General features: G+C 52.1%; 1 protein-coding gene across 1 annotated transcript in view; it reads right to left on the bottom strand.

Moving 5' to 3' along the window:
- Positions 1-13,639, bottom strand: part of DOCK1 (dedicator of cytokinesis 1) — a 445,579-nt gene that overhangs the window by 350,955 nt on the left and 80,985 nt on the right. Inside the window, 6 exon segments of the mRNA XM_031957020.1 lie at positions 755-889; positions 2,923-3,023; positions 3,900-3,989; positions 7,937-8,034; positions 8,459-8,642; positions 9,170-9,273. Of these exon segments, the coding sequence (XP_031812880.1) occupies positions 755-889; positions 2,923-3,023; positions 3,900-3,989; positions 7,937-8,034; positions 8,459-8,642; positions 9,170-9,273 (712 nt within the window).

The following is a 13,639-nucleotide window of genomic DNA, read 5'->3' as shown; positions in this document are numbered from 1 at the left end:
ACTTGGGGGTGATTCGGCTGCTGAGGGAGGCTGGAAACCAATGCTTTTTTTTCCCTTCTTGCCCTCGCCCTGGTTCTGTCCACGGCCGCCCATCAGAATGATGCTTAGCCTTCACATACGGGGCCCCTTCAAAGATCTGAAGGGAGGTCTCATGCCCCCTTCAATCTCCTCCTTCCACGTCCCATGTCATGGGTCCACATCCTCCCTCACTACGGTGCCTAGGGCCGAATGTGAGAGTCCGGGAAAAGGCCGACGGCGGCAGAACGCAGGACAACAACCCAGAGCGTCCCGCCATTCTCAGCGCCACAGCCTGATTCGTTCTCATTTTTAAAACACAAGCACCTTTCCAGGAGAAAAGGGCTTTTTTATTCCCATGTGGCAATGGCTCCCAGCTAATCCTCTGAGCTCCCTCCTAAGATTCTCCCTCCACCGCACCAGAGAGAAGCGGCTCAGCAATGAGCCCCCCAAACTACTTGGTGATCCCTGTAACACCTTCCCCAAAACACTGACAGGAACATGATCACCCCAACATCACCTACTCCACCACACTGACAAGATGTACATGATCACCCCAAGAAGCCCCAGCATACCTACAAGGCAAACGTGATCTCCCCAAGAAAGCTCCCCCAAAACACTGACAAGACATGATCACCTCAACATCACCTCCCCCATCACACCGACAGGACGTACATGATCACCCCAAGAAGCCCTCCCGGCCCAGGCAGGTCCCCCAGAGGCCGTGAGCAGGACTTACTGGTTGAAGAGAATCCTGGAGCGCACGATGAACTTGAAGATGTACTCGAGGGCCTTCATGGCCTTGTAGAGCGGCTCGTGGACGCCGGGCTTCTCGGCGCTGTCCACGTAGCTCCTCAAGACTTTGGTCAGTTTCCTGGGCAAACACAAGACACGCGCCGCCATGAGTCGCCAAGTGCCACGGATGCGGCTTCTTGGAGAGGGGAGCACCGAGAAGCCCCTCCCCATGTGGTTCCAGGAGAAAGTCGGTTCCTGATCTCACATGCCCACTGCATCATCGGTGAGGGGAAAGCAAAATCCCCCTCCCCCCCAGGAAGAGGGACTTGGATGCATTTTGGTTCCCAGAATAGGCAAAAGCAATCCTCAAATCTTCCACTTTCTCTTCCTCTTCTTCCACTTTGTCTTTCTCCCCTTCTTCTTCCTCCTCCCCCTCTATCTCTTCCTCCTCCTCCCCCACCCTCCATCTCTTTTCCTCCCCTTTCCTCTCCTCTTCTTCCATTTTGTCTTGCTCCCCTTCTTTTTCCTCCTCCTCCATCTCTCCTTCTCCTTCTCTTCCTCCCCCTCATCTCTCCTCCTCCTCTTCTTCCTCCTCCATCTCTCCTCCTTCTCTTCCTCTTCCTCCCCATCTTTTTCTCCTCCTCAATCCAAGGTGAGGACTCTGTTTTCTTTTGTCTTAACGTCCTCAAGGCCCAGCTCCACGTCTAGTTTAGAGGAGGCTCATTATCAACATTTATTGATCTGACTTCCTTCAGGCAGGGAGTCCAAATTATCCCCATCCTAGTGGGCTAGCCTGGGAACCTAGGCCCCGTGACTAACAGGGCGCCTGTGACACAATGGGAACCAGGTCTACCATTAACTGACAAGGGCCTGTTGGCAACACCTGGGTTGGAAGGGGCCCGCCTTCCCAGCATCCTGAAGGAAAGCGGTTTTTTAAATAGACTACTGAATTCTTCTTCTTCTGAAAGCCCACTTAGGAACAAACGAGGCTGGCTGTCAAAGGCACGCTGACAAACACAGTCACAGGGAAAAGCTGTCACTCATCCTTCCTGTGCCCGGAAAAACCCACCAGAGGCGTGGGGCGTTCTCTGAGACCGTGAGTCAGTCTCACGCAGGATGCGAGGCAAGAAGCCAAGCGGGGAAGCTTCCAGGAGTAACAAGCCACGTGGCGCTGGGAGGGGGCGAGTCCCAGCCCCCATGCCATGGACACCCCCGGCCATGTCCCACAGACACCCCCGGCCACGTCCCACGTCCCAGGGAGATCAGCGGGCCCTTCTGAAGAGAAGTCTGATTAAAATGCCACGGGCCTCTTTCAAAAGAAGGGGTGACAAAGGGAGGAGGCAGGATGGCTCAGTGGGCAAGGGCAGCATGTCAGGGAGATTTAGCACCGACATGTCCTGGTCAAATCATCTCATCTCAGGAACCTCTGAAACGGCAAAGCTCTCGAGACGGAGGAGCATCCTGCCCATGCGGGGCTCTGTGCCCATCCTCGGTGATTACTTAATTAACAGGTGGGCAAAAAGAAGGGGCAACAACTGAATTACAGCCAAGTGAGGACTTCTTTAAAAGAGACTTATTTATCTGCTTAACCCTTCCTGTGCCATGGACCCTTTGGAAGTCTGGAAGCCTGACTGGATTTCTTAAGTGCATAAAATAAAGCTCACAGGATTATGGGAAAAGTCAACAAGAGTGAAAGAAGATGCCACTTTTTAGCCTGCAGGCAGGAAGAACTGAGTTCAAATCCAGCCACAGGCACTGTGTGTGTGACCCTGGCCAAGTCACTCAACTTCTGAGCTTCCTCACCTGTGCAAGGGAGATAAGAGCAGTCCCCAGCTTAAGGGGAGAAATCTCTATACAACGTGCTGAGCCCCGTGCACACAGCAGGTGCTATGTAAATGCTTACTGCCTCTTTTCCAAGTTCATAGAACCCTGATCTATGATTATCCACAGAGGAAGGAAAAACTAAGACTAACAAACACCCTCCCCCCGGAAAATACACACACACACACACACACACACACACACACACACACTCATGCACACACTCACGCACACACACGCTCACGCACACACACTCATGCACACACACACTCACGCACACACACTCATGGACACACACTCACTCACGCAACTCTTCCTGGTTTTGTTCAAAAACGACAGAAAGTGACTCACGTATATGCCAGCGTGGCGCTGAAATGCTTCTTAATGTAGGTTTCCAGAACAGGATTGAAATGCTGGAACTTCCGGTCCGCAATCAGCCCGATGATAAACACCTGCCAAAGCAATAATTGCCCTGTGACCCACTGAGGAAAAAACCACTGCCCACTCGAGATGCCCATTTGCAAAATGCCTACTTCCCACTCGAGATGCCCATTGCCCATTCACAAAATGCCCACTGCCCGCTCGAGATGCCCGTTCTTGAGATGCCCCTGGGGAGCTGGATCAGGCACGGCCAGCGTGCCCACCTCCTGGGCCATCTGCCCCCGGGCACTCAGGGCTGGGTTAGTTTGCCTCCTCCATATGGAAATCCCATTCTCAAAATGTCATCAAAAGGAAGATTTCTGCCTCTGAAGAGACTCTCCTGAAAGGGGGAGGACAGCGAGCAGGCCCTGGCAGGAAGGGGAGGGAGGGAGGTCGGGTGCCCAGGCCTCGGCTTCCCCTGCCTCCCCATCAGGTGCTGTGAGCTCCGACCAGAGGAGCCCCCGAGGAAGCTGCCGCCGGCCCCGTCACTCCGTGGGGGGGGTCACCGACATGCAGAGCAGTGTGGGTAAACACGCAGACACATGCACACATACACCCATGGATCTGCGTGTGCATGTATATGTCCTCACTGAACACTCTGCAGGTCACACAAACTATTACATCCCATCCAACGTGTGATTTTGTGACACGGTACATCCATCCTAGCTTGAGAATACTCATCTGGAGCATGTAAACGTGCTCCATCTCTACAAAATTAGCCCCGAGCCCAGCACCCTCCGGGCCGCACGTCCACCCTGGAGGACAAAGGGCTCCGTGACTGTGGTGAGGGGAGGGCCCAGGGCGTCTGCTTGTGCCAGGATGGCACCGGGCCCGGCTCTTCCCCTGGGCACGGCCTCGGTGTGAGGAGGCCCGGAGGGAGAAGGCCCCTGGGAACAGTGGGTCCTTACCAGAGCATCAAAGACCAGCGTGTCGAACGTGTCACATTCAGAATTCTCCATCATGATGTTAAAAAGGGCATCCAGGGTGTCCTGCAGGAACTGTGGGGAGCAGAGAGGCGGTCAGTGGGGGGCCCCAGCACCGTGCCCTTTACCTCCTCAAGAAGCACATAGGACCTAGCTACCGACTGACCCCAGCCCACAGGTCAAGGTTCTTGCCTTGGGCCTAGCAATAAGCCTAAAATGTTTTTTACAGTGACAGAGAAAACCTGAACGTTGAGTTATCAAAGTATTAAGTCAACAAGTTCACTGATGACAGGTTGGAAATGCTTTAGTTAAATAAAGCAGAGCAGAGACCCACCCTGTCCAAATGGTCAGAAGAGACCCCTGCCGGCTCTGGGACTCCCCGAGGGAGCTCCGCCGTCCCCCACCGCCATCGGGCATGGTATCTGGCACCCCTCGGAGGAGGCGGCCCGGCCCCCAGAGCCCTCAGGGCCATCCTGGGCCGCCAGAAAGGCCACCCAGAAAATGACTAAAAAGCCAGGCTCTCCTTCTGGAAGCCCCCACCCCCACCCCCACCCCCGCCTCGGAAACGCCTGAGAGGAAGCTCCCTCCAAAGAAAATGTCAGGAGCCCTGATAAAGGCCTCCCATCTCAGCCGCTGGAGCCCAAAACCTGTATCGGAGGAGAGAAGGGCCCCCAAAAAGGGAGGAGGAGCACCTGCCTCCGACAGGACAGACCAAAGCTCCTCAGGCCGTGTCTCAGCCGGGCTGCCTGATCACTTTGGGGTGACTTCTCAAAAAAAAGGCTTCCAAAGGCAAGCCTGAGTCTCTCTCCCAGCATGCATTTAGGGAGAGAGTTAGGGTTAACCCTAACCTGAATGCCCCCTCCTGCCAACATCCTCAATAGGGCCCCCCAGGACCCCTGCAAAGAGGGGCTGTGCTCCCAGGTCTGGAGGAGGGGGTTCCAGGTGTCTAGGGGCTTGGGCCTGGGGTGACCCCCCCCCAGAACCAGTGAAGTGCGCAGAACCAGTTCCCTACGTGACAACAAGAAGATTGTACGATGATCAACCGTAAAGGACATGGTTACAGACCAATTTTAGCTTCAAGATTGGGGAGAGCCGTGAAAAATGGGCTAAAAAACTGGACTTTACTCTCCCCAAACTGAGGCAACACTGGATGTTCTTGGAAATCTAGGGAGAACCATGATGGACAAGAGGCACCGGCCTGGTGGGGAAGGCAGGATGCAGGAGGAATGGCAGGAGGTCGTGGGGTGGCTCCTGAGAAAGGAAGCGAGGAGCCTGGAGTAGGTGGGAGAGACAAGGAAGGGAAACTGCAGGGACGGGGATGGGCTGGGAGTGAGGGATGGAGCAGGGGGAGGCTCGGGGCGATTCTGAGACCGCTCTCAGCCTTCATCTCAACAAGGACACGGAACCAGCAGCTGCTCATCCGGAAAAGAGAGGAAAGGGGGCAGCCTCCGAACAGATACTCTTCCGAGGTCTGGCCGACAATCCCACAAGCCCGTTCTGGACAGCCCTCAATGAGGGGCCGTTTTACTTGGGAAATCGATCAGTGACCCAAGGGAGCAGAGGAGGAAAAGAAGGAATAACCAGTCAATCAACCGGGATGAGCCTTATTAGTTATTCACTTGCAAAAAAAAGTGATTCTAGTCACTTGAACTACACAATGAACTGCATTAAATCTAAAAGAATAATGGCAGGAGAGAAGCTTTCACCAGGACCGTTTCCATTTGAAACTCATCGAAGAAGAGAACAATAAAATAAGAAAACGGCAGGTGACGTGGCTCAAAGAACAACTGGAAAAATCAGGGATGGAGCCACAGGGGCCCCTGAACTGGGGATTCTGGGAGGGGGAGGGAGGAGAGAATGTATTCAAGGACAGGGGTGGGAGAGGGGAGCCGGACAGCAGAGACAAGGCAGGGGCAGGGAATAGAACACCAGGTTCGGGCACAGCAAACTCGGCTGGAACACAGAGAGAACCACACTGAAGGGACTTAAAGGTCAAGCCAGGAGTTTGTGCTTTATCTGAGAGGAAAATTGGAGCCACTGAAGGTCCACTACAGGGAGCCGTGGTACTGGAGCCAGGAAGACTCATGTTCCTGAGTTCAAATCCTGCCTCAGACACTCAGTGCACGTCATTTCATCCTGCTTGCCTCAGTTTCCTCATCTGCCAAAGGAAGTGGAGAAGGAAATGGCGAACCACTGCAGGGTCTTTGCCAAGAAACCCCAAGGGGGGATGACAGGGCCACACAAAGCCAATGGTCGTTCCTCTGCAGCCTTCCAGCTCTCGTGAGAGCATCAAGAGTCCCTGCGATGCTCAGGGAACAGAAAGAAAAATAGGACTTTAGATGCCACATGTTGAGTGCAATTTGATGGGACGTCCAAGGGGAGGTGATGCAGCAGGTGGAAGTGAGGAAGGATGGAGCTCGGGACAGACAGCAGGACAGGACACAGATCTGTCCCTTACGTTCTGTCCCCTCAGGGAAACAAAGGAGAAGAGGGGATGGACAAACCTTGGGGGTAACGCCATAACCTACAGGGGAAGTAGTCGGATGGTGACTCAACAAGAGAAGTGCGGTGGGAAAAGTCAAGGTCATTGGCATTTATTAAGCACCTACTGTGTGCCAGGCATTGTAAGTAAGAGGACAAGGAAAAAACCCAGAAAGTCAAAGGAGAGGAGAAGAATGGAGACTAAGGGACTGCCAGACCAAGAAAAAGATGACTGAGAAAAACCTCCAAACTAAGCAGTGGAAAGATCACTGGTTAACTCTGACCGATGCCCCAAGAACCCTCTGGGTCAAGCAGAAAGGTCGGGAGCTGGTCAGCAAACATGGACGACTGATGCTAGCAGACCGGCTGTGGCCGCTGAAGGGGAGGAAGGTGCCGAGTGAAAGCCCTGAAAGACGGGGACAGCCCTTGGCTTCTTGGTCGGTGGGGGAGAGACAGGGAAAGGGTGAAAAGGAGTGGGAAGGAGAGGCCGCGAGCTGGCCGGCCTCCGGAGCAGAGGGGAGGAATGAGATCCAGCGCACGAGGAGAGAGGATCAATTAATCATTTGAATTAGGCGATTTGTAGAAGCCAACAGTTTCCACTTTGGATCATGCAAAAGGTTCTTTGCTATCAGGAAAAAACTTGAAATTGAAAAGCTAATCCCGGCTTAAGATGTAGCTTAGTTCTTTTGCCAAAAGAGCCATATGAACAGACAGAGGATGAATTCTGGGAAGAGCGGAATGACATTCACTTTTAGGCCAGCAGCCAGCCACAAAGCCAGCTCCGCTGCAGAGAGCTGGGAGCCTTCCTTCTTGCTCTGATGAGTCTTTCTTCCTTCCGCAAGCCCGGCGCTTGAAAGCCGAAGGGGCAGGACCGTGACCCAGATGGCCCCTGTGGGCCCCCATCCATTGGCCAAAGAAGAAAATGCAGAATGTCGGCAACTGCCCTAATTTATCATCTTAATGGACAAAGCACCTCTTCTTCTTCCAATAAGATTATCCTATAGTCATTCACCCAATATGTGGTCCCAGGCGCCTTTCAAGGCAGCTCAGGGACGTCTTCTTCATTGGCTCTTGCCTGAAGGGCGCCCGTCCACACTGTCCCTCTCGACATTATACCTGGTCTGTGGAAGGGGGTCCCACACCTACAAGTCTTTGAAGCCATTTCTGTTTTATATCTGGCTTTTTGTATACACACAGCAGGAGCTTAATAAATGCTTGTCACATCGGGCAGTAGAGGAAAAGCAGGATTTGGAGAAGGCAGAGGACCTGCCCTCTCATAGGGAGGCAAAGCCCCGACCCAGAGGGCTCACAACTAGTGCATGAGGGAGCTCTGGACCAAATTCTGAGGGACAAGGAGGGAAGAATGAGAAGGCTGTTTGGCTTGGAGTAAGCAAAGAGCCTGCAATGCCCAGGATGCCTTCAGGGGATTTCTCTGGACCTCAGTTTCCTCCTCTGTAAAATGGGGAGCTTGAACTCAATGGCTCCCTAGGGTCCTTGCAACTCTAAGAGGAACAAAATATGAGATGTGGGCTGTGTATTACCTTAACCACTTCTCCTCCATCCACTTTCATCAACTGTCTCAGATTCTGCTGTAACAAGTTGGTGTTGGAGCGCCATTTCAGAAGGCCCAGGAGATCCACTGGAAAGAGAAAGCAAAATCAGCTCCGGCCAGCTGCTGGCCGCCCTGTGCCGGGCCCAGCCCTGACCCTCCCGTGACAGCCTTCCCTCCCAGCCCAGGACGACCCTCCCTCCCAAGGGCATCTGACCAAGGAGCTCGCCGCAGAGATCCCTATACCCTCCTCCACACCTGGAGAACAGAGAGGACGAGGAGAGGCCGGGGCAGCCCTGACCCTCCCAGCCTGGGACGACCCTCCCTCCCAGCCAGGAATGGCCCTCCCTCCCACCCTGGGGTAGCCCTCCCTCCCAAGGACAGCTGACCAAGGAGCTCGCCGTGGCGGCCGCCCTTTCACTGCCCCCGCTGAGATCCTATGCCCTGCCCACAGCCAGAGAACAGAGAGGACGAGGAGAGGCCGAGCCCTGGGCGCTGGCTCCGCAGGACTCACCGTTCTGGGTGAGCTTGGTGGAGCAGACAAGCGTGGAGATCTGGAAGGAGTCCTTGCTGATGGTGCAGCTTCCCAGGCTCTGCATGCTCCTGCCCGTGGCCGAGTGGCCCTTCTCCTCCAGCTCCACTTTGGTGGACGGCAGGCACAGGTAAGTCGAGGCGTCCTCCAGCTTCTTGGCTTCTGCCTGCGAGGGGGGGCCCCATTGTGATGGGAGAAAGTCAGAGAAAAAGGCACCGAGCCGTGCCTGCAGCCAGACCCACACGTCCATGTGCTCCCACTCCGGCGACACGCTCGCTCACACTCAGACACTCACACTCAGACACTTGCTCACAGACATGCTTGCCCACACTCAGACACACTCACTCGTACCTCACTTCTGTACACATGAGCTCATGCACAGACTTTTCCAGTTCAGCATTTAACTGTATTTAACTGGTAGTATTTAACTGGTCTTTGACATTCCCCCCCACCCCCACCCCCACCCCCGGGCACTTTTCTTTTTATCTCCCAGCTTCTGTTGACAACCAGGATTGCCCAGAACCCCCCGGGCTCCCCACACTCCCCGGAGATCCTTCCCACCTCGCCATGGTCCTCCTGAACCCCAGAGAATTGACCTGAGACACATGAGTTTTCTTGCAAAAATGGGAGACACCGGCCAAAGCCGGCCCTTTGAAAGGAAGACACGACGGCTGCGGGCCAATTGGACTGTACCTTGTACACGATGAGGTCGTGCTCGCCATCTCTCAATGTGGTCCCGTCGTATCGCATCAGCTTCACAAAAGCCAAGGAAAAGATCTTCTCGGACTTGTCCTTAGCTGGAAATAAACACAGAAACTGGTTCCGAATCCTCCCGGCTTCATGCTATTTCACTGCATTACTTAGGAATTGTGGGAAAAAAGATGTGAGAAAATGGGCCGAAATCTGGACAAAGAGAAGCCAAAGGCCAGTGTCCCCTGCATATAATCTCTGTCTCTGGCGCTCCCATCACCTCCCCCAGCCTCCCTGTTTTCTTCCTCCTTCCCTTCCCCATCCCTTCTTCCGTGTTTCTTTCCCCCTTCTCTCTCCCCTCTATTCTCAATACCTCACATAGGAGGAACGTCACTGATGGCGGCCTCCTTCCCTCCCCTCTGACCTCGGCCTCTGAACCCTCACAAGTGACCCCGGCTGAAAGGCTGCCGGCCTCCACGTGGCGCAAGTCTCAGAGTAAGGCCCCACAGTCCATTGCTAGGTGCCAGACTAAGGCCCCACGGTCCAATGCCAGAGTCCCAACTAAGAGCCTTCCATATTGGTGAGACCGACAATCCTGGTGCTCCAGGGACAAAGGCGGCAAGGACCCAGTGATCCCTGCACCAGACCACGAGGAAGATTTCCGTCCGTGTCTCTGATGATGCAGACAGATTTTTGTCATGTGCACGACATCCACCAGGCGCAAGGATCAGTTGGGACCCTCAACAAAAGCCCTCCCTCTATCAACACAAAATCACGTCTCATCCGTGTATAGGAATCTAATATAGGAAAGGTCCATAAATACACCCAAGGAGTGAGTGATGAAACCCACTGTGAAAAATAAAAGTGGGGCAGCTGGTGGTACAGTGGATAGAGCATCATCCGGAAGTCAGGAGGACCTGAGTCCTTTAGACACTTAACACTTCCTAGTTGTGTGACCCTAAGCAAGTCACTTAATCTCGAAAGAAAGAAAGAAAGAAAGAAAGAAAGAAAGAAAGAAAGAAAGAAAGAAAGACGAAATCCCTCCAAAGACCAAAGACAAATAATTCTGCAAACCTTCCCTCCTTTGATTTGCCAAATCCAGACATTTTCTCTCCATCCCACTCTGCCCACTCCAGGACTCCCAGTTTCCTTCAAAGCCCAGTTCAAATCCCATCTTCCACCAGAAGACTTTCTCAATGCTCCGTAATGATAATACCGTCCTTCTGTCGATTACCTTCAATTCATTCTCTCTCTGCCTTCTTCATATGACGGCATTTGCATGTTGTCTCCCCCAACAGGGTGCAAACCCCTTGAGGACAGGACTGCTCTTTGCCTTTCTGTGGCTGTCCAGCACACAGCCTGGTCCAGTGCACAGTAGGTGCTTAATAACAGTTATTGCCTATCTGCATGCAGACGCTCCCCTCAGGAATTAAACAACCATCAGAAAAGAAGTCATACAGTGGGAAAGGCTCCAAATCCTGTGCTTCTCCATGACATTCCCTGACAATTCCCACCACACTGACTGGAATCTCCGGTTCTCCAGATACAAGAACCCAATTACTCCAAGCATTTGAACGTCACACTCTGCTGCCACAAGATCAACAGGGACATGAACAAAGAAGAGGCCCATTTCAAGGGGCCTGGGAACCTCTACAGCATCTTCAGCCCTTGGAAGCTCAGCAAGTCAGAGCTGGAAGGACCTTCGACGTCCCAGGGCCCCAGATCTTAAGGTGGGAAGGACTTTGGCCACAATGGCGGCCAGTCTTCTCAATTCTCAGAAGAGGAAGATCAAACCCTTAGAAGGGAGGGACTGACGGGGAGAGGATCCCAGATTCAGAGCCAGGGAAGGCCACCTGACATCCATCTTCCTCCGTTTCCTCACCTCTAAAATTATACCAGCACAGCACCCGCTCGGTCTTGTTGCGAGGATCAACTGGGCGAATATTTAAAAACTGAACCCTGGCTCCTGACACCGAATCCAAGGGTCTCCCCAGGGTAAGGTCTTGTTCTTCATTAACTGCAGTGTCAAAAGTGTAACTAGTCTGACCCAGGACAGAAGCGTGGACTCCTCTCTTCCTTAAGCGACAGAAGCGTGGACTCCTCTCTTACTGAAGCAAGAGCCGTTCAGAAGAATAAGTGGCAGGGATTGTCTACATACAAGTTCCCTGATCTTCTGAAGAAGTCTATAATAGTCGGGGCTGCTCTTATTAACCTAATTCCTAATTTCTATAGCAAAATAAGTGACCATCCTTTATCAGAGCATCATTAAGCGTTGTTACTGAGGAGGTGGCTCACAGCGCAACAAACCCACGGCTGACTTGTGGAGGGGTGGCAAGTGCACCAAATACGGTGCAGAGCCGAGTTCTTGGCAAAGGTAAAATTCAATGAAAAAGACTCAATCAAGCTTGCGATCAGAGACAGAGAGGAGGAAGGAGACCTATGGAGCTCTCTGAGCCAGCCAGCAGCATCTCAGAAGGACATCTTAAATGGTGGGTAATCAATGTTGAAAATACCATTTTCCTGGGAATAATTGTCACAGAAATATCACCAGATTTCCGAGCTGAAAGGAGCCCTTGACAATATTCAAGGTCAACTGGCCTTCACTTAAAGATCTCCAGTGAGGAGGAGTCTCCATGTGAGGAGGAGCCCATCCACCATGTGAAGCGGATCATCCATGTGAGGCAATCCATTCTAATTTGGGCTAATGCTAATAATTAGGAAGTTCTCCAAGCCTAGTCAACTCCAGCACTTCCTATGATTACGAGAAGTTCAGCACTCTAGGACCAAGAAGAATAAATCAATCGCTCTTCCACAAGAGTCCTCAAACACTTGCAGACATCTATCATTCCTCCCTGCCCCCATAAAAGGGATCTAGGGCTTTTCTACCCTGACCGCCCTCCTCTGGACAATCTCCAGTACAAACAAGGCCTCTAAGTGAGTCATACAAACTGACCACAAGTCCAACCCTGGGCCTGAGGAGACTCCCATATCCTCGGTGCTGTTCCCCACAGCTCCCTGACCCAGGCCAAGGCTGTGTTCACACTCCTGGCAGCCAAAGAAAGCAACCCGCTGAGCTCCCCCTCCACTCCCCCCCAGGATGGGACAAACGTCTGCTCCCCAGCTTTTCTGATGTAGCATATTGAGCTTACCAAACTCCATTTTTCATGAGATGTAACCAGATGTTCTAGCTCATCACACATTTCTGGAGCTCTGAGTCAATCATCCAGGTGTTAACTTGCCCTCAATTCCAGCTTTCCATCAACCACAAAGGGAAAAGGTATGGCACCTGCACCTCGATCCAAGTGTGGAATGGAAGCGACAAAGGGCAAAGGGCTCAGCCTAGATCCTTAGGCCATCCCACCGAGCATCTCGGTCTAAGACGAACCATTCTCGCTACCAGGTTATTCAGTGGATCTCAAAGGCACCGCCATGGACAATTCACCATCGAGTCAACATCTCTCCTTCTTTTCCATAAAGACAACCTGAAAGACCTAACTTAGCAAACATCAGAGTAGCCCCGATCACCTGTCCCACTGCTTCAGGGCCCTGTCACAGAGGAAATGCCGCTTCTCTAGCACAATATCTCGTTTCTAGGAAGGCCTTCAGACATCATGATTTCTAAATCACCATGTTTTATATTGGACTACTTGCCATCTACAGAAGAGGGTGGGGAGAAGAGAAGAAACTGGAACACAAGGCTTTGCAAGGGTCAATGTGAAAAATTATCCTTGCATGTTTTGAAAATAAAAAGCTTCAATTTAAAAAAAAGAAAGAAATCACCATGTTTTGTTGTGGAGGTTCAGCTTTCAGTACTGTCTCTCTTGGGGAGACAAGATCAGGGAACTTGTATGTAGACAATCCCTGCCACTTGTATGTAGACAAGCCCTGCCACTGAGTATTTTAATAGACAAAGAGGGAACTTATTTTGTTAAGGGCTTAACTAGTAACCTTTTCTAGTTGAAATGGGGAAGATATAAGGAAAAGATTCTGCCCCAGCCCCAGCCCCACTCCCACCCCCGGCCCAAGGGGGCACTATAGAAAGCATACTTAAGTTGATCAAGGGACAAGGCTTTATTGTAACTTGGTTGAAGATCTCTAGACAGGTACATTAGAAAGCACGTCCCCTGGGTTCTTAAAGGAAGAAGAAATGGGGCCACATAATTGGAAGCTGGTAGATTAACTATATGAATACTACAATGATAAAGGTCCTCATTCAATTTCCAAGGAAGCATTCTATACGTATAACATAATACAACTGGCCTTAAAGAATCCCCCAAGTTATAGAAAAAAGAAAAACTTTCAGGACAGCCAGATGAGGAAGTGTGAGGAAAAAGGAAGACAAAGAACAGATTAAAAGCCCAGTGCCCAGCGTTAACTTAGCTGAGCCTTATAAAAGATATGAATGGACAGTTTTGCCACAGGGAATGAAAAACAGTCCTACTATGTGTCAAATGTATGTTGCTGCTGCTCTTG

The sequence above is a fragment of the Sarcophilus harrisii genome, chromosome 2, assembly GCF_902635505.1.
Source record: "Sarcophilus harrisii chromosome 2, mSarHar1.11, whole genome shotgun sequence".
Lineage (NCBI taxonomy): Eukaryota > Metazoa > Chordata > Mammalia > Dasyuromorphia > Dasyuridae > Sarcophilus > Sarcophilus harrisii.
This window is presented reverse-complemented; position numbering and strand designations above follow the sequence as displayed.